Source organism: Vulpes vulpes, chromosome 2 (assembly GCF_048418805.1).
Source record: "Vulpes vulpes isolate BD-2025 chromosome 2, VulVul3, whole genome shotgun sequence".
Taxonomy (NCBI): domain Eukaryota; kingdom Metazoa; phylum Chordata; class Mammalia; order Carnivora; family Canidae; genus Vulpes; species Vulpes vulpes.
In genome coordinates this window covers 33,891,268-33,915,051 of record NC_132781.1, presented here as the reverse complement: position 1 = coordinate 33,915,051, position 23,784 = coordinate 33,891,268, and the positions used below count along the sequence as shown (strand labels likewise).

General features: G+C 36.7%; 1 protein-coding gene across 1 annotated transcript in view; it reads right to left on the bottom strand.

The window, feature by feature from the left end:
* The window catches only part of DHX40 (DEAH-box helicase 40), a 54,431-nt gene extending 37,591 nt beyond the window's left edge, over positions 1 to 16,840 (bottom strand). The window contains exons 1-7 of the mRNA XM_025996042.2: positions 16,404 to 16,840; positions 15,398 to 15,565; positions 14,390 to 14,535; positions 12,619 to 12,738; positions 12,196 to 12,423; positions 11,534 to 11,600; positions 10,247 to 10,378 (exon numbers count right to left, since the gene is read on the bottom strand). Of these exons, the coding sequence (XP_025851827.2) occupies positions 10,247 to 10,378; positions 11,534 to 11,600; positions 12,196 to 12,423; positions 12,619 to 12,738; positions 14,390 to 14,535; positions 15,398 to 15,565; positions 16,404 to 16,749 (1,207 nt within the window). The 5' untranslated portion in view covers positions 16,750 to 16,840. The remainder of the gene's footprint in view (positions 1 to 10,246; positions 10,379 to 11,533; positions 11,601 to 12,195; positions 12,424 to 12,618; positions 12,739 to 14,389; positions 14,536 to 15,397; positions 15,566 to 16,403) is intronic.
* Between the last annotated feature and the right edge of the window lie 6,944 nt (positions 16,841 to 23,784).

The following is a 23,784-nucleotide window of genomic DNA, read 5'->3' as shown; positions in this document are numbered from 1 at the left end:
TTCATTAAAAGTTATGTTTCCTTCACCTCTTTAACTATCTTGAATTCAAAATAGCAAAATTTATCTTTGCTCACCTTTTACTGCTAACATTTTTAGATCTATCAAACCACAGATTATTATTGCTAAAATAAACCCTATAACAAAATTTATGTAGGTCTATGGCTCCCTTTGAGTATATTTAAAAACTGTGGCCCTCTTCTCCATTAAAAGGCACATATGTACACACATACACAAATTTCAAATAACTTCAGGGTGTTCAGGGACTCTCTGAAGCCCATCCAATGACTACACATTCAGGACCTCTCTCTACCTCAAAAATTGATTAGCTAAATGGTTTTTACTTTTTGGGATATTTTTCTAATGGCCACCTCTCTAAGCAAGTAACACAACAGTCATTTCTCCTACCCACACATTCTGAAGAGTGAACCCCAACAAGCAATGCTTATACTATAGCACCCTGTTGCTCCAGCCATAGTTTATGGCACTAAAGATAAACATCTCCCCAAAGTGGGAGCAATCTGATTCTCCTGAAATTTGGAGTAAGATCCAGGAGATGCTCTATTTGATTGGCTAGTCTCTTACAAAGAGGAAAAATGAACTTGTGAACCTAGGGAAGTGGTTAATGCACATGGAGGAAAGCCATGAAAGTTGACAGAGTATTTTTGAGTTCCAGGCTCTTCTCAGCACTTGAGAGGACTGGGTGTAAAATAAGTAGTAAGACAGATTTAGCCAGACTTGCTCTCTGCCAGGTTAATCACAAAATAAGACAAGAGGGTTAAGAATGTTTGCAAGGAAATGATTACAGTATAGGTGAAAGAAAGTAAGTAAAGGCCCGATAAAGGACAAGTGTCAATGCATTCTGAAAATTGTTAAATTACAAGCAGTAGAGTATCAGGTAAAAACAGAAAGTAATCATCAGAAAGATGTTTAAAACTGAGATCAGAAATGATGGTAATGACAAAGTCTAGGATGGAAAGCTTCTGGATAGGTGGCTCAAGTGGGTCGAAGCAAAAGATCATTTAAGTTATAGAGATCAAGGAACTTCAAAGCAAGAGATTTGTTTGGACGGATCACAGTACTTCAATAATCTCCAGAAATTAGGAGTGATCATTTCATCGAGTACACAAGTCAATCTATTGGGGGTATAAAAAGAAATTATTAGCATTTTTATATGTTTCATAACTTTTTAAACTGTTATATATTTACTATTGTACATTAGAACAGTAAGTATATATGTAAGAAGAAAAATAATTAAATGCCTAGCTATATTTATTTTCCACAATTATGCCCATATTTGCTTACAAAATTCATCTTTTGTACATGAGCAATCTCAAATTGTTTTCTTTTCAGTCGCTGAGAAAACCTTAACAAAACCTGTTCCCAAATAAAATCTTAAAAAGATCCAAGTGTTCCCAGTATATATAACAGAACAAGCTTGAACTATTGTAAGGGAGAAAAAGAGTGGCACAGATGAGCACAGTGTTAAAATCAGGGAACTAGGCCAATCATCTCATTTTATAGATGAGAAAACTAAATTCCGGAGAGGTCAATGACTTGCTAAGATTTACACACAGATGGACAAGTTTGAAACCAAGTTGAATAATGCTGCTATTCTTCCACATTATTCAGAAATTAATTTCACAAGTAAAAAAGTGCTAGAAAGGCAGTTTATAAAAGATCTGTGGAGAAGCTTTAAGGTAAATACAGAAATAATTCCAAAAAGACCTATTTCTTTTACAGTTTTTTGGCAAAAAACTTAAGTGTTAAGAATTATTTTTCAGGTATTAGACTTAGGTAGCTCATTTCTTCCAGATGGTTCAAAAGAGTTTTATACTACTTTGTAGTTCACATTATGTTTATACATTATTTATGATCTACTTATTCTACCACAGTGTTGTTCCATGGAACAAGGACTTTCTTTTATTCAGGACATATCCCCACTACCTAGAACAATATCTAGACCACAGAAAGTGTCCAAGAGAGTTCAATGAATTGATAAATAAAAAATGCATTATATAAATAAGTTAAGACCCTTTCTACCTTTAAAATTCCGCACTACCCTAAAATTTGCATACATTAAAAATGGCCTTTCTGAACATATTTATCTAGTCCATTTTTCAAACTCATTCCTAAAAATATCTAATTTTTTAAGTGTTCAGGTCAAACAAAATTTCCGTTTCATTTACCGTTTTGTTCACTATAATCAACTGAAAAGTCTTGAAACTGCTGTTTTGACAAGACTCATGTTTATTTCATTTACATTTCACTCCCAGTTTAATACCATATTTCCCAAGTACAAATACATACCAGTTTTCCTTAAGTTTATTTATTTATTTTTTAGTGATCTCTACACCCAGTGTGAGGCTCAAACTCACAACCCTGAGATCAAGAGTCACATGCTCTTCTGACTGAGCCAGCCAGGAGCTCCAACACATACCAGTTTTATGTTTGTTTAGAAAGATTTGGAAAAAAGTTAAATAAAGATATCCTAAAGCACATTCTCACTCTCCAAAAAGGAAAGGGGAAACGGAATACTTTCATTAAGATGTAGTAAAGCCCTAGGATGTTATCAGTGAGGGGAGCAGGGGATTGGCTAAGAGCCAAGAAAGATGTTCCAAAGTTTACAAAGAAATAAGGATATGAGATATTACTCATAATGAAGGAACACTCCTAGATATATACATATAGCATATTATATGTTAAGACTAACTGAAACTTCCTCACAAAATTTCTTGTCCTGGGATGCTTAGGTGGCTCAGTGGTTGAGCATCTGCCTTTGGCTCAGGTCATGATCCCAGGGTCCTGGAATCAAGTGCCCCATTAGGCTCCACACAGGGAGCCTGCTTCTCCCTCTCTCTCGGTCTCTCTCTGCCACTTTCTCGGTCTCTCATGAATAAATAAATAAAATCTTTAAAAAAAAGAATTGTTGACAATAGCCAAACTGTGGAAGGAGCCTCGGTGTCCATCGAAAGATGAATGGATAAAGAAGATGTGGTTTATGTATACAATGGAATATTACTCAGCAATTAGAAACAACAAATACCCACCATTTGCTTCAACGTGGATGGAACTGGAGGGTATTATGCTGAGTGAAATAAGTCAATCGGAGAGGGACAAACAGTGTATGTTCTCATTCATTTGGGGAATATGAATAATGGTGAAAGGGAATATAAAGGAAGGGAGAAGAAATGTTGGGAAATATCAGGAAGGGAGACAGAACATAAAGACTCCTAACTCGGGGAAACGAACTAGGGGTGGTGGAAGGGGAGGAGGGCGGGTGTTGGAGGGGAACGGGTGACGGGCACTGAGGTGGACACTTGACGGGATGAGCACTGGGTGTTTTTCTGTATGTTGGTAAATTGAACACCAATAAAAATTAATTAAAAAAAAAAAAAAGAATTGTTTTTTTACCTTTAAAATCTTTAAAAATTTAAAAATCTTTAAAATTTAATTTTTTATTTAAATTTTTTTTTAATTTTTTTTTTTTTAATTTTTTTATTTATTTATGATAGTCACAGAGAGAGAGAGAGGCAGAGACACAGGCAGAGGGAGAAGCAGGCTCCATGCACCGGGAGCCCGACGTGGGACTCGATCCCGGGTCTCCAGGATCGCGCCCTGGGCCAAAGGCAGGCGCCAAACCGCTGCGCCACCCAGGGATCCCCTATTTAAATTTTTAATTTAATTAAAATTTAATTAAATTTTTTATTTAGATTTCAAAATTTAATTTTAATTTTAAAATCTTTAAAAAAAGATTTTATTTATTTATTCATGAGAGACACACAGAGAGAGGCAAAGACATAGGCAGAGGGAGAAGCAGGCTCCCTGCAGGGAGCCTGATGTGGGACTGGATCCTAGGACTCCAGGATCATGCCCTGGGCCCAAGGCAGGTGTTAAACCGCTGAGCCACCCAGGGACCCCCAAATAAAATCTTTTAAAAAAAATTTTCTTGTTCCGAGGTCCCCCAAAAAGATTCCAAAGAACTATTTCTGAGAGAAGGAGAAAGAAAGAGAAGAAAAAAAGAAGGTAACTTAAAGTAGTAAACAGAAACTGTTTCTTGGGGGGAGGGGGGGGAGATGACAGTTTTGAGAAGAAAGAGGTACAACACTGCTAAAACTGTACCCAGCTTCCCTCAAGAAGTTAGTTTTGGGTGAGTAAAAATGTCTTAAGAATTCTCACTAACACAGCTGAAAATCAAATTCCTGACACAGAGAAAAGGCTTGAGATAATCAGTAAAGTGCAATTAAAAAAATAACTAGAAGGAAGCTAAAAAACACAGAACACAGGCAATCCAACATAAGAATAACTGAAGTACAGAAACCAATAAATAGACAAAAATCATATTCAAAGATATAACGTGACAGTTTCTCTGAAATAAAGAATTGAGTATTCAGATCAAAAGAACATATATAAAAGTTCATCTTGGTTGTGGTGGTCATTGTACAGGTATGTACATTTGTCAAAACTCATTGAACTTAAAACGCTCATAGTTTGTTACATATAAATGATACCCCAATAAAGTTGATTTTTTTTAAAAAGCACATCAAATTCCAGGAAATTCTGATATAAAACGCTCAATACCAAAAATTTCCTAATTAAAACCACTGAATTTTAAACATAAGAGAAATTTTCAGGCAATCAGACAGAAAAAGCAAATCACTTACAAGGAAGGGGGAAAAAAATCAGGCTGCCCTCAGACTTCTGAACTGTGGCAACATTACAAGTCAGAAGACAAGTGGACAATATCTACCAAGTTCTAAGTAAAAGAAAGTGTGACCCAAGAACATAAAATCCAGCCACAATATAGTTCAAGTATACAGGCAAAAGCCAGATATTCTCAAACATAAAAGAGTAATAACAAAAATAATACTCAAGAGCTCTTCTATTTTAAAAAAAAAAAAAGTGAACAAAACCCAGGAAACTGAAAATTAACCAAAAGTAACTTATTTTATCTTAAATATTTTATTTACTTGGCAGAGAGAGAGACAGAGAGAGAGAGAGAGAACATAAGCAGGGGGAGCAGCAGGCAAAGGGAGAGGGAGAAGCAGATTCCCTGCTGAGCAGAGCCCAAGGTGGGGCTTGATCCCAGGACCCTGGGATCATGACTTGAGCCTAAAGCAAACACTTAACTGACTGAGCCACCCAGGCACCCTTAGCCAAAAATAACTTCAGAATGGAAAAACCATGGTCAACAGGATTGATGATAAACACCTAAACAATGTAAAAATAACTAACAAAAATCAGAAGGGAAAGATACAGAAAAACCAAAGTATTTAAATCCTTATCTTCCAAGTCAGATGATCAGCAGATAAGATCTCCAATCTTCTAAAAAGAAGTGATTAACTTCAGCCTCTTAAAATTTTTCATCTTTTTAAACTTGAAAGCAACCTTTTTTTTTTTAAAGGAAACTTTTATATCATATTCTCAAGTGGTAAAGAGTTACTTGACATTTAATAATTCCTTCAAGTATATTCACATAAAATTAAAAACGTTTTGGGACACCTAGGTGGCTCAGCGGTTAGGCAGCTGCCTTCGGCTCAGGTTGTGATCCCAGGATCCAGGATCAAGTCCCACATTGGGCTCTTGTGAAGAGCCTGCTTCTCCCTCTGCCTATGTCTCTGCCTCTCTGTGTCTCTCATGAATAAATAATCTTAAAAAAAAAAAAAACACTAAAAAAATAAAAACTTTTTAAAAAAGCAAATAACAGTATAATCTCACTTTTAAAAAGTATTTCTATCAATCCACCTATTTGTTTGCTTATCCTTCTGCATGTACACACACACACACGGTTATTTTTATATGGAGGAACTTGAAGTGATTACTTTCACCTTTGTAACTTTGGACACTGTTTGAATTCATTATAATGAAATTATATCATTTTTCTTTGAATAATTTTTCTTAAAGGAAAATTGGAACAAAAATATGGAGATACTAAGAGTGTTAATTCTGCACAGTGGCAAATGGATTGTTTCTTTACTTTTCTATTCTTTAAAAATTTCTAAATTTTTAGAAATTTAGAAGGGCTAAAAGAGAAAGGACTTTAATGTTTTAAAGAGAAAAAACATTAAAGAACATGTATAAGAAAATGCCATTTTTCTTAGAAAAACTTAACAATAATATACACTTAAATATATAAAACAAGTTTAGAACAATATACCTCAGAATACTAATAGTGATTATCACTTAACCATGTTGGTGAGATTTAATTATCTTACTTTTCTGACTTTCTTTTACAACTACATACTCTACAACTATGTGCTCTTTACAACTATGTATGCTTTTAAGACAAAAGAAAATTTTTCCCACTTGGAGAGACTCCATATAGAATAAAAATTTTTATGCGAAGCTCACTAACCTTATTTCCTCTCATCTTTAATCTTAACGTGTAAGGAAAGTATCACCGAAAATTCAAATTCTAGATACCTGCCAAATTGAGATGTCTTCATTTTGTAAGAAACCAAGCAAGCAAGCAAACAAGCAAACTACTTTTGGATTAATACGAAAGTATTAATCTTTTAAAATACTATATACTAATACAAGGTAAAGCTCCTTTCCTTTTCTTCATATATTCTGAAAACACAAGTACTATTTTTCACCCCCTACTGAATAACCAGTTATCAAATGCAGGTTTACCATGTGACCTCAGGAACATTACTTAGTCTCTATCCAAAAAAAAAAAAAAGAGGTCTAATTATGCAAGAAAAATAAATATGGGTATGTGTGCATTTTTCTAGAGAAAGAAACCATGGCTTTCATTATCTTTTAAAAAGAATATGAGACTCCACCCTCTAAAAAGGCTAAGAAGCACTGAGTTTAGATAATTGCTTTCAGTGCTAAAATTGTCAAATTCCATGCAAATATTTTTTGCTTATGAAGTAACAGGTATGTTTCAGTAAACCTGATGAATTGCAAAATCTTGAACAAAGGAGGGAAGACAGAAGAGCAAAAAGATTTGAGGAAACAAGAATAAGGTCCTAGACACAGCTAGCACTTGATACAAGACTTCACAGAATGTCTAACAGAAAGTGAAAAATCTGGAACTCAGATTAAAAAATACTGACTACACTATGAGCTTGAGAAAACCACCACAAAGGGTAGGGGTTAGGAGTTTAGCCCAGGGAGTAGGATCATATAATCTTGGCAGTAAAAGGGATACCAGAGCACCTCTTCACATTTGACAGTTGAAAATTTTTTATGTCAATTAGGTATCTTAAGATGTCCCTTTAAAACAGTCACCCTCATGGCTAACAGAAATAAAAGCAAATACAACATATTCACCTCATAATCTTCACTTATTTACTAAACCTAGATCTGAGTCATTTTTGACTCACTCTTCACAACAGGCTACAGGCAGGAAACCCTTCTTCCCTCTCCTCACTCCCAAGTACAAGTTTTCTATTTCTAAAAAATAATGGGAAATAAAGGAAATAACATATCCCCACCACCCAAAGTAGCAATAATAAAGAAAATAAGTGCTGTCTTGTATTAGCCAGGCTTAAAAAAAAAAAGCCTAAGATCCCAGGAACCTCCCACTCCCAACTTCATTTCACCCATTACTCAGTACCTTATCAGCTCTATTTGAATGCCTCTTTGCATTGTTATAAATTGCTCCAGTAAATATTACTATGCTCATGATGGATCACCAGTATCTGGCCCTTATAGAGCCCCTGGAACCAGAAGGGAAACTAAAATAAACAAAGCCCTTCAGTAATGGCTCTACCAATACCCAGTTCTACATCTTTACCATTCACATATATACACCAACACAGAAAATCTCATATGCTGGGAATTAAGGCTGAAAGCAGGCTGAAATCACACTGGAAAGATAATGAATGCCAAGTTATTAAGTCAGCATTTTAATTGTTGGTAATAAGAAATGGCTGAGATACCCAACAGGAAACTGACATGATCAGAGTTGTGCTTCTGAAAGATTATGCTTACCACTGCAGGTAGGATGGTAAGTTACATCAGGGAAAACAGGTTAGCAGGTTATGTTAACAACTCAGGAAAGGAAATTGAGGATCCCAACTCTAATGATGACAATGAAAAACGAAAATGAATGAATGAATGATCTGGACAGGACAAAACAAAAACAAAAACACCTGCAGGAGTTGTCACTTATTTGGTCTGAATGATCACAGATGATATGATGCACAGACTAGAAAGCCTTGTGAGAAGATCCAGGAATTCTAGACTACAGGAGTGAGACTTAAATAGAGATAGTCATCCATACAGAAGTGATAGGTGAGTCCTGGGAGTCAACCTCTCCAAAACAGAGAATTCCAAGGAAACAGCAAGCTAAGGATAAAACCTTAAAAAAGTAGTCACATTTAGAGAGGAACAAAGGCTGGGAAGGGTGAGAGGGTAACATACTTAGAGAAAGAGTGGTCAGGAGAACCAGGTAATTAAATATTATCCCAGAGGACAGCATTTCAAGGAGACTTATCATCACAAAACCAAAATACAAAATAATGAAAAAAAAAAAAGCACATGAGATTTGAGAAAGAAGAGGTCATTGGCAACCTTTAATAATATAAAAACTGGGGTTTAGAACGTTAAACAAGACTCAGTAGCAGACTCAGCATGTTATTTTCAATGTGACAATAACAAAGGAAAGAATGAAATTATTTATATAGAAAAATACATTTATATTATTAATGGTTAATAACAAAGCAACTGTAATGAGTTTTGAATTACCTTAGCAGTTAACAAAGTAAATTATGAAGGAGCCACCAGATCAAATTCCAGAAAACAATGAGAACCTTAATTATCTAATAATGACTCTAAGAATTCTCTTAAAGATATAAAAACCTAAAAATAGATTTCAAAATAATAAGAGATTTCAAAAATAGCATGTTGTCTATATTTACCAAAACACATATTCCTAAACTTTTTTTGTTAATGTAAGATTAAGAACCTCTACTCAACAAAAATAAAAACACATATAAAATATAAAAACATTCAAATGCTTTTTACATTATATTAAATGCTAATCACCACCAAACTCTAAATAATTTCCCTTTAGTTTTACATATAAAATTCCATTATCATTTTACTAAACATATTCTAAACCTAATTCAACAATATTTTTTATGAACAAATATCCGAATATGAGTTTGCATTTGGTCTTTGAAATTACAAGAGGGGGCAGTCCTGGTGGCGCAGCGGTTTAGCGCCGCCTGCAGCCCAGGGCATGATCCTGGGGAGTCCAGATCGAGTCCTGCGTGGGGCTTCCTGCATGGAGCCCGCTTCTCCCTCTGCCTGTGTCTCTGCCTCTCTCTCTCTCTGAATGAATTATAAATAAATAAATCTTAAAAAAAATAAATAAATAGGGGATCTCTGGGTGGCGCAGCGGTTTAGCGCCTGCCTTTGGCCCAAGGCGCGATCCTGGAGACCCAGGATCGAATCCCACATCGGGCTCCTGGTGCATGGAGCCTGCTTCTCCCTCTGCCTATGTCTCTGCCTCTCTCTCTCTCTCTCTCTCTCTCTGTGTGACTATCATAAATAAATTAAAAAATTTAAAAAAATTTAAAAAAATAAATAAAAATTAAAAAAAATAAAAAAATAAAAATAAATTACAAAAGAGGGATGGCTGGGTGGCTCAGTGGTTGAGCGCCTGCCTTTGGCCAGGGGTGTGATCCTGGGGTCTCAGGATCGAGTCCCATATTCGGGCTCCCTGCATGGAGCCTGCTTCTCTCTCTCTGCCTATGTCTCTGCCTCTGTGTCTCTTGTGAGTAAATAAATAAAATCTTAAAAAAAAAAATGAAATCACAAAAGAAACCATCATTCTTGAAAAGTAGACTAATATGTGCTACTTCAAAAGAAAACAAACACAGTGTTTAGTCTCAGATGTACCTGGATGTATATAATTTCTAGAAATTCTTTGGCAATGCTAAATTAGTTTTAACTTACAGCACTACTATCAAGATATTATATTCCTAATTTCAAGAAATTACCAATAATATTTTTGTTCTGCTGGGAGAAGACACAGCCCACTCTTAAACAATACCAAGACAGGATGTCCAAGGCTCCTGAAAAAGTGAATATGGAAAGACTGGAAAAAAAAATAATAACTTCTCTCAAGGAATGCTGTTCCCTTAAAGTTCTATTTCATGATCTGGGTATTGGTTACAAAAATGAGTTGTTTATAAAATTAACTGGCTGAACACTTAGGATCTGTACACTATTTGTACATGTGATTATCAATTAAAAAAAATTAGTCATATTTTCTATTCTAGTGAGGAATTACCTGTTGTCATAGATCCATAACATGGCAATATTAACAAACCATCCAGAGTTGTATCTTGAACATCATAATCATAATCAACAGACTCTGCCATCTGAAAAAGTAACTCACAACTTTTTTCAATTTCAAACTGACCTGAAATGATGGAGGGAAAGTAACATCAGCAATTGAACAGCAAAATTAATTTAAGAATGAAAAAAAAGCATTCTAGATTAAAATTATTTTTGCATACTAGTTATTTTCAATTGCATTTTATCTAAAAAAAGATGAACACATAATTGTAACAAATCTCAACAATATGGGGGATCCCTGGGTGGCTCAGCGGTTTAGTGCCTGCCTTTGGCACAGGGCACAATCCTGGAGTCCCGGGATTGAGGCCCGCGTTGGGCTCCTGGCATGGCATGGAGCCTGCTTCTCCCTCTTCCTGTGTCTCTGCCTCTCTCTCTATGTCTATCATGAATAAATGAATAAAATCTTAAAAAAAAAAACCTCAACAATAAAATTAATAGAACACTACTTTCCAAGGAATTTAAACATCTACAGAAATAAAAATGTTTATAATCTTCAAGCCTTTCTCTCATTTTGTTAATACATTATCTGAGGAAGACTCAGTAAAGTTAATCCTAAATATAGGAGAATCTAGTCCAGGAGATACTGCATTTAGGTGTATTTCAAAATACTTAAGTAACCTGAAAAAGGCAAAGATTGCTACAATGTCTCACTTCTGACATCTGTACAAGCAGAGTAGGAGGTGAACCATGAAATGACTCATTTCTGTTAGTGGGATGCTGCTAATTGAAGAATCACACCAGTTTAGGATTTAACTAATCTATTTTTGACTTCCAAAAAAGGCTTGTCTATGAGACACGGATTCAACACCTTATGTACTGCTTTCACACAGTACCATCCCACCACTCAAAAAAAGGAACTAGTAGGATGTCTTTTGACATAATGGAATTAATCATTCAGACCCAGGACCATTTAGTGTTGGAATAGCTCTACAGAAGATAGACTAATAAAAAAATTAATAGTTTACCATTTAATATCTTTTTACTAAAAGGTCAGTGTGTTTTATATATGTTTTATTAATGAGACTGGCAGTTTTTACAGCAGTATAGAATTATCTTATATATCTTATATAAGATAGAATATCTCAAACTATTCAGATAATCATACAAAGCTAAGGCAATATGAATTAAAGCCCAGATTTCCCAACAAAAGTAACACTCTATTTTGGGGCCACATTGCATTCATAAACAATAACATTTAAACCTGATACTGAATTCTCACCAGTTAGAAAAACCAAGATGTCTCCAGCCATTTCATTCAAATGGATATCCATGGTCACTTTCACAATCTAAAGCAAGAAACAAGCATAATACATTGATGGAAATACAGTCCGCCACTCCCAACCACCTCCCTTTATTCCACAGAAAAATGAAATTTGAGTGTCAAAAGTTCTAGAACCGGGCAACCAGGTGGCTCAGTATGTTAAGAGTCTGCCTTTGGCTCAGGTCATGATCCCAGCTCCTGGGATCAAGCCCTCTGTCAGGCTCCTTGCTCAGTAGAGAGCCTGCAGCTCCCTCTGTTTGTGCTCGCAATCTCTCTCTCAAATAAATAAATTTTTAAAATCTTTTATTTTTAAAGATTTCATTTATTTATTCATGAGAGACACAGAGACATAGGCAGAGAGAAAAGCAGGTTCCTGGTGAGGAGCCAGATAATGGGACTTGACTCCGGACACAAGATCATGCCCTGAGCCAAAGGCAGATGCTCAACTGCTGAGCCACCCAGGCATCCCAAATTTTAAAAATCTTTAAAAAAAAAAAAAAAAAAAAGCTCTAGGACCTATAAGGGCTACCATTAAAATAAAAGGGAAAAAAGGACTTACTGAACTACTCAATTAGAATCACAAATATAAAAAAAGACATAAAAAGGATGCCAAATAATACCGCTTGAATATATGCAGTATTTTCTCTGTCTCGTGGGCCAATCAAATTGCAGAATTTTTCTCTGACTGGATAAAGCCTTCCAGGTATATCAAATATTGGACAATTTCCAAAGAATGCTGAGAGCTTGGCTAATTCCATAGTTGCTGACATCACCACGACCTTCAAATGTTCCTTCCTATTAGGAGACTTCTCTTGAAATAACTTCTTCAATAAACCAAATAAGATGTCCTAGAAAAAGAAGTAAATTTCCAATAAGTCAAAAGTACACCTAACAACCAACTTATTTGAAATATTTTACTTTCCTAACCAAAGAATTCCTATTTCAATACATTAAAATATAAGTAAGACCAGGCAATTCTCAACAGGGTAAAAGCTACCCCAGATAAGTAAACTAACAAACAACCAGTATATTAAAATACTCACTGTAGTTAGAGTTCTCTCATGGGCTTCATCTAAAATGATGACACTGAACTTGGTAAGATTTGGATCTCCCAGAATATGTTTCAGTAAACATCCATCAGTCATATATTTGATTGCAGTTTCCTAATGTTCAAACAGCAGAGTATATCAACTTATTTATAGAGAGAGAGTGTTACAGAAATTCACCCCTGCTTCATAGACTAAATTCCCCCCAAGTGTACAGACATTAAATGATCCAACTAATCTGACTAAATAAAAAAGTACATAAAATCTTCTAATAACAAGAATAGTAAATTGTAGAATTTGTCATCTATACAGGGACAGAGATAAGGAACTAAGGTGAATGTTCTGGGATAAAGCAACAAAAGGGACCAATCAATAAGGAGATATAAAGTAGTCAGGGAAAGTGGTAAGATAATGCAATAGCTTCTTCCTGTGAGCAAGTTGTGAGAAACACAATGAAATGGGATCCATCTCCCTGTCCCAGCCAGTTTTAGAGGACTCAGGAGAAAAGGTAGAAGAAATGGTCAGGTGCAATTTCCTCTCACTCTCTTCCTTCCTGATGATTTGCTTATCTTAAAAAGTGTCAGCCAATTAGCATTAAAACAAGGTGAGAATAAGGCCCAAAGGCTAGAAGTTAACAACAGTATATACAAACAGAGGAAGAAAAAAGAAATAAAATTCCCTAGCAGTAACACTAGGAATGCAAATATAGCATTTTGGGGAGTCACTGTGTGCCTTAATTGTTGGCCATTCCTATTAGGGACTGTATTTAAATAGGGATTGTTTTGTATCTTGTACACTAACAATAACCATTAACTATTAAAAAGAAAACAATTTTAAACTTGTGTCATGAATACAGATGATATTAAAAAAATACTTGCTTACTGACTTTGCTAAGTTATCTGTTTTCCACTGACTTCAGGAATACAAATATATAATATGGATGAACCTTGAAAACATTATACTAAATGAAACAATCTAGACACAGAGGAAAATATTGTAAGATTCAACTTATATGAGGTACTTAGAAAAGGCAAATTTGTAAAGACAGAAAGTAGAATAGAAGTTATCACGGGCTGGAATGGGGGAGTTAATGTTTAGTAAATACAGTTTCTGTTTGAGATGATGAAAACGTTCTTATAATAGATAGTGGTGATGGATACACAAACAATATATTTTACACCAATGAAATGTAACACTTAAAAATGGTTAAAATAGGGGATCCCTGGGTGGCGCAGCGGTTTGGCGCCTGCCTTTGGCCCAGGGCGCGATCCTGGAGACCCGGGGTCGAATCCCACGTCAGGCTCCCGGTGCATGGAGCCTGCTTCTCCCTCTGCCTGTGTCTCTGCCTCTCTCTCTCTCTCTCTGTGACTATCATAAATAAATAAAAATTAAAAAAAAAAAATAAAAATAAATAAAAAAAAATGGTTAAAATAGTTACCATTTAGTACAATAAAAAATTGTTTTAGTACAATAAAATATTGTTCTAAAGAATACAAATGTAAGTTTCAGATAAAAAAACTTAAAATAAGAGAATCCTTAAAAAATATATACCTAACTGTCCCTTATAAACTAATTGAGAAGGGAGAAAATAGTAAAACTACTAGACACTTAAGAGCTAAATCATTTAACAATGGGCAACAAAAATTACTTCTATTATGAGTCCTTATTTCTTTAAAATATAAATGCAGATTTGAAGTTAAATCTTTCATAACTTTCTCCAATCTTTCTATAAGTTTACATAACTTAAATTGCAATAAAACTTTTGTACCTTAGAGCTGCAATCATCAAAACGAACTTGGTACCCTACTTTGGATCCCAAAGCACATTTCATTTCTTCAGCAACCCTCTGAGCAACTGATATAGCAGCTACTTTTCGTGGTTGAGTCACACCAATCATACCATGTTGTGAAAACCCTATCAAAGCCAAAGGTAAAAAACACAAAATTGTTAGTAATTGTTTCCATTTAGAGCTAAACTGTTTCTGACCAATCAACATAAACTGTTTAAAGGTTTCCAAAAGAAAACTCTGCAAATTAAAAACACACTGTTTTAAAGATTTATTTTTGCCACAAAAGTTTAAATATATCACCTTTCTTAGATTCTTTTTTTTTTTTTTACCATTTTAGTATCTCTGAAAGAAAGATGTATCTTACAACTTATGGTATTTCTTTATTAATAGGATGTAAAATAGTGGTATGTCTTAGTAAATGGCACATTAGATTTGATGCATCAGAGTAAGTCCGTATCAGCTAAGAAATTTTTATTTTTTATATAATATCCAACATAATTTTGCTCTGCACCAACCTTATGATAGGAAAGTTTTATCATATCGAAGGAAAAGACACTTTAAGGGCAATTTGTTAGCTGGCTTGGTGTTATAGAGTCAGGGAATAAATATTTACCTGATAATACTCTGGAGAAAGAACCAAGAAATATTAATGTCACCAACAGATATCACTATATTTCTGAAAAGTATTTCAATATCTAATGGTTAATAGTCTACTGCAAGACAATTTCATTCTATAGCAGAGAATCAGTATCTACCTATAACTGTACTTGAGATTATGGTATTGAAAGTAGAAAAATCGTCATCTGAATTAATTCCTGAATATGAAATAAGACCGTATAAAAGCAGGGAGGATATAGGGAGGTTGTGCCAATAAAAGAATTGGGATTCTAGAGCAAATGGTGGTTATTTGTGCAATACAAAAGTCTTATTAGTTTTTTAAAGGACATATTTTTAAATTCTCCCAATATTATCCCAGAATAAAATTACCTGCTTCATATAGATATTTTGGGAGTTGAGTTGTTTTACCACTTCCTGTATTTCCAGTAACAATAAGGAATGAATTGTCCCTCACAGCTTGAATAAGCTTTTTTCTTTGTTTTTGAATAGGAAAAGTTGGAGTAGTTCCTCCCTCCTGTGATGTGCATCCTTTCTCTTCTGTAATAACAGAAAAACAATTGCACAATTAAAAGGACTGTAAAGGTACATTTGACTCAATTTCCCACAACTGAATAAAGACAACAGAATTTTAGGGCTGGAAGAGATCAATCCATGACTTCTCAGGTAAATCATCTATGTCCAATTTGTATGTGATGGTTTACAAGCCCAGAACAACTTTTTAGTAAAATCTAACAACATGAGCATTTGCTATTGCATGACTCAGAGTACTTGCCAAAGTAAGCCTAGCACAAGCCAATGTATACGCAAGCACACCTATATAGAAGTGCAAAACCCCAATTTTATTAAACAATAGACCAAAACCTAGAACACAGCAGGAAACTCTCAGCTGAATTTAAAAGAGCCACCTGTGTTTGCTTCTGATTCATGGTTCAAGTTAGGTCCCTGTTCAGAGTGACTGATATCCCAGAAGGCCAAGTGGTGGGTAACCATGGAAACTGGCTCCTGGAAACTGGCTCCCTTCATACCATACCCAAAGGCAGGCTGGCGGCCCGACGAGTGGTGGGGGTTGGGGGGGGGAGAATAGATGGGTAGAGAACAAAGGCTTTATGAGCCTCTTTACGAGGAGAACGCGTCTAGGCGTTGGGGTTCACTTTTTTGTCCCCCAACAAGGTTTTCACCCAACTTGGATCTGGGACCGCCCCCCTCTAGAGCAAAGTGCTCATTGGACGCAAAGTTCGCCTCCGGCTTGGAGGGCGAAGAGAACGATGCGGTCTCCTCTCCAACTTTTCTTTGCCCGGCAAAGGCGGACTTTTATCCCCCCAAACCCCCCCTGCCGAAACTCCCGCTGGCCTCCGCTGCGTCCCGCGGACCGCACCTCTATCAGCGATGGAAACAGCCGAAGGCCGCTCTTCCTGAAGGTCTATTGACCGCTCGCCCTCCTCCTGCCGCCTTGGCGCCCTGCCCGCGACGGCGGGAAACCGGGACATAGACCTGGCCCGGAGCGGAGGTGAGCACGTCCACCGATCTGGGGAGATGGGAGGGGAAAAGAGAAGACGCGCCCTGATGACGTCAAGGTGTTTACTTCCGCGCGTGCGACTAGGAACTAGGGGAGGGAGAGCTGTTAGGTGACGTGGCGCGCCGCCGCCGGAAAGCTTTCCCCACCCACGCGACCCGGCGAGGCCACCGGCGGATGGCCCAGACCCGAGGGTTTCCCGCCACATGCGGGTGTGCGCTGCGCGTAGGGCGTTGATGCCATCCCCCAGGTCCGGAAGGACCCCTTGCTACTTGTGCGCAGAAGAGCCCGGTGACACCGCCTTTTCTAAGCTACTGTGGGCACTGTAACCCTGTTCTGCCTTCACACACCTAACATGATGTGACCCTTTGCCAGAAGCTGGAGCCTTCCTAGAGTGCGTCATTCCGCAACACATTCTCACCTTGCTCATGATCTGTTCATTTCAGAACTACTGGGTTTCAGAGCTGAACTTTTAGTTCTGTAGTGTCCAAAGCTTACGTCCCACACGTTGTTCATTTCTTTCATAGGACCCTACATTTCGATTTGTTTTATTCCCCTTTCCCCCTACTAGACACGAGAGCAAGAACTTCAGAAAACCACGGTACCCTCAGCTCAGCAAACTGATTCAAAATGGGCCATCAATACTTGTTGAGTTTTCTGGATGGTGAATAAATTATTGATCTTCAGAGAAATTAAGTTCACTTAATGGATATGGATTTCTTGGAAATCGCACTATCAGAAAAAATTAAATATGCAACTATCAGAAGTTGGGCAACTTTTTCAGAAGAGGTATTTTGGTGGGCAGATCTTACTGGTATAGAACCTTCCAATTTTGTAAATAGTGTCAATTGTAACAAAATCAATACTAGATGAAGATTGTTTCTTGAGCTTTTCAAACATTCCTATTATTAGAGTTAACCGATACTTAGTGCCAAAGAAGACAACTCAAACTGTCCCTTCGTGGTGAACTAAAGGCCAGACTGCTCCTATCTGATCAGGCCTCAAAAGACATAATTGGACCCCAAGATTTTTCTGTGCTCATTAAAAATGTACCAACTGCTTTTACAGGGGACTGATTAACAACTCCTAAAATGCAAATTTTTGGATTTTGAATGATACCAAATGAAATGCAGCTAACAGTTTGGTATCTCCAAAGCCTGGGTACTACAGGAAAAACCTGGCAATAGAAGTACCTCTCAGATTTCTCTTATCCATTCAAGAATTCTCTCAACCTTCTAGATTCTGTTAGAAATTCAAAATATTACAAATCAGAAAAACAAACCAAGAAAAGAAAAATACATTTGTAGTACAGGCAAGGTATTGGTGAGTACAGGGCAAGATATTTTAGTATATGGCACCTCTATCAAAGTCACATTATAAGAAAATGAACAGAATCATTTCAGACCAATGATAGTTAACGTTTTTGGGGCACTTAATATTCAAATATTTAATGTGAATTTTTTTCATTTATTCCTCACAAGATATCAAAGAGATAGATTATTATATCTAATTTTCACATGAGGGAGTCAAGGCTCACATACTTGCCCAAGATAACAAAACAAAGAGGCAATAGGACCAGGATTTGCCATATTAATAACCACTATACTGTAATGGGAGATGGAATTATCTAAATCTTGGTGCCTAATATATTTTCTTTCAATGTTTGCAAGTCAGCTATTGTAAAATGACTTCATTCTTGATAGAGAATCACCTCATGAGAGTATCCAGAAAAAAACCCTCAAACCAAGAATGAAGAAAAGTAAAAGTGAAAAACTCAAATGTTGTTTAATGTTGATTTTAAAACCAAGGACATTTAAAACACGTTACCATTAATAGCCACATGCCCCAAGCTACTCCAAATTAAAAGATCAACAATTATTTCCTGCCCAGTGAGTTTGCAGATTACAATGGCAAACAAGATACAAATAGACAGTAAAAATAGAAAACACATGGGTTGAATCTAAGAAGAAATTTTAGTGTTGCAAACAACATTGAATCTATTTCCTGTTATCTATGGGTCACAAGAAAAACCTGAAAGAAGTGATATTTAAAGAAGTGTGAGAAGTATAAACTGCACTGTGCTATTTTATACGTAGTCTTTCAAAATGTTCTTGAATCCAAGCAATTTACCTCTGAACATCCAAAAGAAAGGAAGGAGGCTCAATATTAGAGATTTATAAAAATTGAATAGAATTTTAAAATCATCTTCAGGAAAGAAAGGAGAGTATAGAATCAGTGTTACAACTTAAAAGAAATAACTGGAGCATAAGAAAAATTATCAAAGATATTAACTAACAAAATCCAGAAAGTTACAACCCTAGGCAGGGGATGATATGTAAAAAGCTAATCATAACAAGAAGTCACAGCAAGAGAGTGAGTGGTGGTGTCAAAGTACAGGCATATTTTCTAATTCATTAATTTGACCAAAACAATAGTTGTTTGATAAAGAGAGGCAGAGGGGATCCCTGGGTGGCGCAGCGGTTTGGCGCCTGCCTTTGGCCCAGGGCGCGATCCTGGAGACCCGGGATCGAATCCCACGTCGGGCTCCCGGTGCATGGAGCCTGCTTCTCCCTCTGCCTGTGTCTCTGCCTCTCGCTCTCTCTCTCTGTATGACTATCATAAATAAATAAAAATTAAAAAAAAATAATAAAGAGAGGCAGAGAGAAAGCAGATTGTAAGTGAGTGAGAAGGGAATTAGAGGCCAAATTGAAAATGCACATAGTGCATTTGGAGATGTTTGATTAGAATCAACTAAAGGAAATGAAAGAAAAGAACAGCCAGAACAAGATGCCACTGCTACAGCGTATATATGATGATTTTAAAGAATGATGATGAAATCACTCAGGTACAATTAGAAGGTATGTTTAGGAAAGTTGAAACACAGAGATACTGATGAAGGGGGGAAAAGTAAGTTCATATTTTGAGAAAGGATCAGGGTTGGAAGAAGCAGAACAAACTTTTAGTGAAAGTTTATATTTATATATTTATATATTTATATTATAAATATATATTTATATAAATTATATATATATAATTTATATAAATATATATTTATATAATATATAATATATATAATATATATTTATATAAATTATATATTATAAATATATATTTATATAAATATAAATATATTTATATTATATTTATAGTATTATAAATCTGCATTTGTGGCAGCTTTGGATACCAAAATATGAATCTGATTGTTTCTCTGTATTTTCCTTCCCTACTTCTATCTTACTTGTAAACCAAGGACCTTTCTTCTTCTCCAGCCCTCAATAGAGTAGAAACTAGCATCCAAGGACACTGCTGACCTAAGGACCAAGACCAGAATGTCCTGTGCATGAAGAACTGGTTATTTTTTCCTCACAAGACTGATAAGACTGGACCTAGGGAGAGGGAAGAGAGAAGGAAGAATGTAATGAGAAAGGAGGAACAATAGAAGGAATAGAGCCCTCAAAGTGGGCAAGGGAAAAAGGCTTGAAAGTTCTAATGGGAGGAATTCAAGAAGATGAACCATCCTCAATGGTGGAACCCTCCTTTAAAAATAAATCGGGGATCCCTGGGTGGCTCAGCGGTTTGGCGGCTGCCTTTGGCCCAGGGCGCGATCCTGGAGTCCCGGGATCGGGTCCCGCATCGGGCTCCCGGCGTGGACCTTGCTTCTCCCTCTGCCTGTATCTCTGCCTCTCTCTCTCTCTCTGTGTGTCTATCATAAATAAATAAATAAATAAATAAATAAATAAATAAATAAATCTTTAAAAAAAATAAAAATAAATCAAGGTGAGGGGTGCCTAGGCTTAGTCGGTTAAGGTCTGCCTTCAGCCCCAGTCATGATTCCTGGATCCTGGGATGGCCTCAAGTCAGGCTCCCTACTGGGTGGGGAACCTGCTCTCCGTCTCCCTCTCTGCCTGCCACTCCTCCTGCTTGTTTTTTTTTCTCTCTCTCTCTCTCAAATAAATAAATAAATAAAATCTTTCAAAATTTAAGCACATTTTAAAAATAATCTTTCAAATAAATAAATAAATAAATAAATAAATAAATAAATAAATAAATCCAGGTAACCTTTCCAAGTTATTGGCCATGCTAATCAGAGCCAGCGATCCTGAGTCAAGATGCCTCAAATTCAAAGCCTTGTTAAAAAATGTTTGGATCCTGGGCATTTGGGTGGCTCAGTGGTTGAGTATCTGCTTTTGGCTCGAGTTCAGCATCAGGCTCCTCATAAGGAGCCTGCTTCTCCCTCTACCTATGTCTCTGCCTCTCTCTTTCTCTCTCTCTCTGTCTCTCATTAATAAATAAATAAAATCTTAAAAAATAAATAAAATCTTTGGAACCCCATGAGACCTCACTGTACCCAGATTTACCAGGAGATTTGGGTAAGAATGAAGTTGATGGGCTTCATCATTTATAAAACCAGGAATGCTGATAAAAGAAGTAAAGCTTTGAAAGCTTCAAGTCAGTCCTGCGCCTGCTCTGGGTCATTAACCAGCTTTACTTGGAGTACACATCAGATGGAATGCCAGTCTGGCTGTAAATCTCAGCAAGCTCTGTTAGTTGGGAACATGGAGCATCACTGTGCACTTGTAGACATGTTTTTTTTTCCTTTGTGGCATGAATAAATGTAACTGAAGGGCACCACACACACGCACGCGCGCGCGCACACACACACGCCAAAACCCAAAACTTATGACCAGTTTATTTAGCAGTGTTGGATACATGTAGCACTGAAAGAGAGGGAGGGAAGCTTGTACATTCTGGAGGAATGGAAGTATGAAGAAGAACCTCATTTCCTAAATCAGGTAGAATTAGACAGAAACAATTGAGAATTTTTCTATGAGTGATGTGGTGGTGGACCCCATACCACTGCTATATATTCTATTAATATGCCTGTAAGATGTCAGCAATTTGGAAAAAAATAATAGATGGCCATATCATGGAACTTGGAGAAGTATCCACCTTTCAGTCCAAAGTAAAAGAAATCATCACATTCCTCACTGCTCAGGCAGGAGTCTGCTTCTCCCTCTGCCCGTCCCCCTGCTCGTGTGTTCTCTCTCTCTCTCTCTGTCTCTCAGGTAAATTTCTCTCAGGTAAAATTTTTAATAAATATTTTATTTATTTATTTTTTATTCATGAAAGACACAGGGAGAGGTAAAAACATAGGCAGAGGGAGAAGCAGGCTCCCTGCGGGGAGCCAGATGCGGAATTCGATCCCAGGACTCCCAGATTATGACCCAAGCCAAAGGCAGAGGCTCAACCACTGAGCCACCCAGGTGCCCTAAAATCTTTTAAACGTGGGGGGTGGGCACTGTGCCTGTGTGGCTCAGTTGGTTAAGTGTCTGCCTTTGGCTCAGATCATGATATCAAGCCCAAGTTGGGTTATCTGCTCAATGGGGAGTCTGCTGGTCCCTTTCCTCCTGCCCCTACCCCCCACCCCCGCTCATGCTTGCTCACTCTCTCCCTCAAGTAAATATTTTTTTTTAAATCTTAAAAAAAGAAAAGAATCAGAGGTAAGTCGGTCTCATATAAAAAAAGAGAGAGAGAGAGAAATCATCACACTTTCTTCTCTTTTTAATCAGGTCTCTGGTGTCCAGATATTAAGATCTGATTTAGTATCACACACCCTTCACCAAGCAGTCATTAAATCGTTCATCAGTGATATAATTTAATTGAGAGATTAATAAGGATTGAGACACTTCTAATTTTTGTCAATTAAAATTGATGCTTTACATGTATGCATATAATCTTGAATAAAAGTGTAGAATTCCATATTCTATTTTAAAGTAGTTCCCCTTTCCAAAGAAGGCTCCATGACTACTCTAACTTCCTATTCATTCAGCAAATATTAGAATACACAACTCTTATATGTATCCTTTTTAATAGCCATACAGAAGCATAAAAATATGTGTAAGGCATGATCCCTACCTTCAATGCCATTGCATGTATTCAAGGAGATAAAATATTTAGAAGAGGAAAAACTAGCTGGAGTGATCAGGGAAGGCTTTCTGGAGTTAGTAGAATTTGAACTGAGATTTGAAAGTTGGGAATATTCCTGTAAATGTCAGGGAAAGATCCTGGATAGAGGAAATCTCACAAAGGCACTAATAATAGAGTATCAGGATATGATTAATTATGGATTATTGAGAAATCTACAAAATTAATGTTCTATCTCTGGTCATACTCTCTGTAAATCTTTCACTTGCCTGAAGGTGGCAAGCTGGGTTTGAGAAACTTCAGCATCAATATTATTTTTTTTTTATCAATATTATTTTGAAAGAAAAACGAAACAGTAGGATTTCTCTGAAAAACAATTTTTATTGACATTTTACTTGTAAAATTAAAAAGTGAAAAAGGTAAAAAAATAACTAACGCAATCATTTAAAATCTGTATATATTTAGTGTTACTTATTTTGGTTTTTTTAAGGTCTATTTTTTTTAAGATTTTATTTATTTATTCATGAGAGACACACACAGAGAGAGAGAGAGAGCCAGAGACACAGGCAGAGGGAGAGGGAGAAGCAGGCTCCATGCAGGGAGTCCAACGTGAGACCCAATCACAGGACTCCAGGATCAGACCCTGGGCCGAAGGCAGGTGCTAAACCGTTGAGCCACCCAGGGATTCCCCCTTAAGGTTCTATTTTGAACTAATGTCTACACACGTCATGGGGCTCGAACTCAGAATTCCAAGATCAAGAGTTGTATGTCCCCCAATGGAGCCAGCCAGACACCCCTAGAATTACTTATTTTAAGGCACATAGATTTTAGATATTTTAAATTTTTTTAAATTTTTATTTATTTATGATAGTCACACACACAGAGAGAGAGAGAGGCAGAGACACAGGCAGAGGGAGAAGCAGGCTCCATGCACCGGGAGCCCGATGTGGGACTGGATCCCGAGTCTCCAGGACCGCGCCCTGGACCAAAGGCAGGCGCCAAACCGCTGCGCCACCCAGGGATCCCAGATATTTTAAATTTTAATGATTTTATTTTCCTTGTTGATTTCTCAGTTATGATACAATTTATTCATCTGAAAAGATAGGGGGAAAAAGAGATTATACCTTTTTAAAGTTTATTTATTTATTTATTTTAAGTAATCTCTCACCCAAAGTGGGGCTCAAGTTCATAACCCCTAGATCAAAAATCACACAGTCCTCCAACTGAGCCAATGAGATGCCCCTTAAAAGAGGTTGTACTTTTAAGAATTACCATTAAAATCTGTGATTATCATTGTTTATAAATCTTTTGAGAGCAC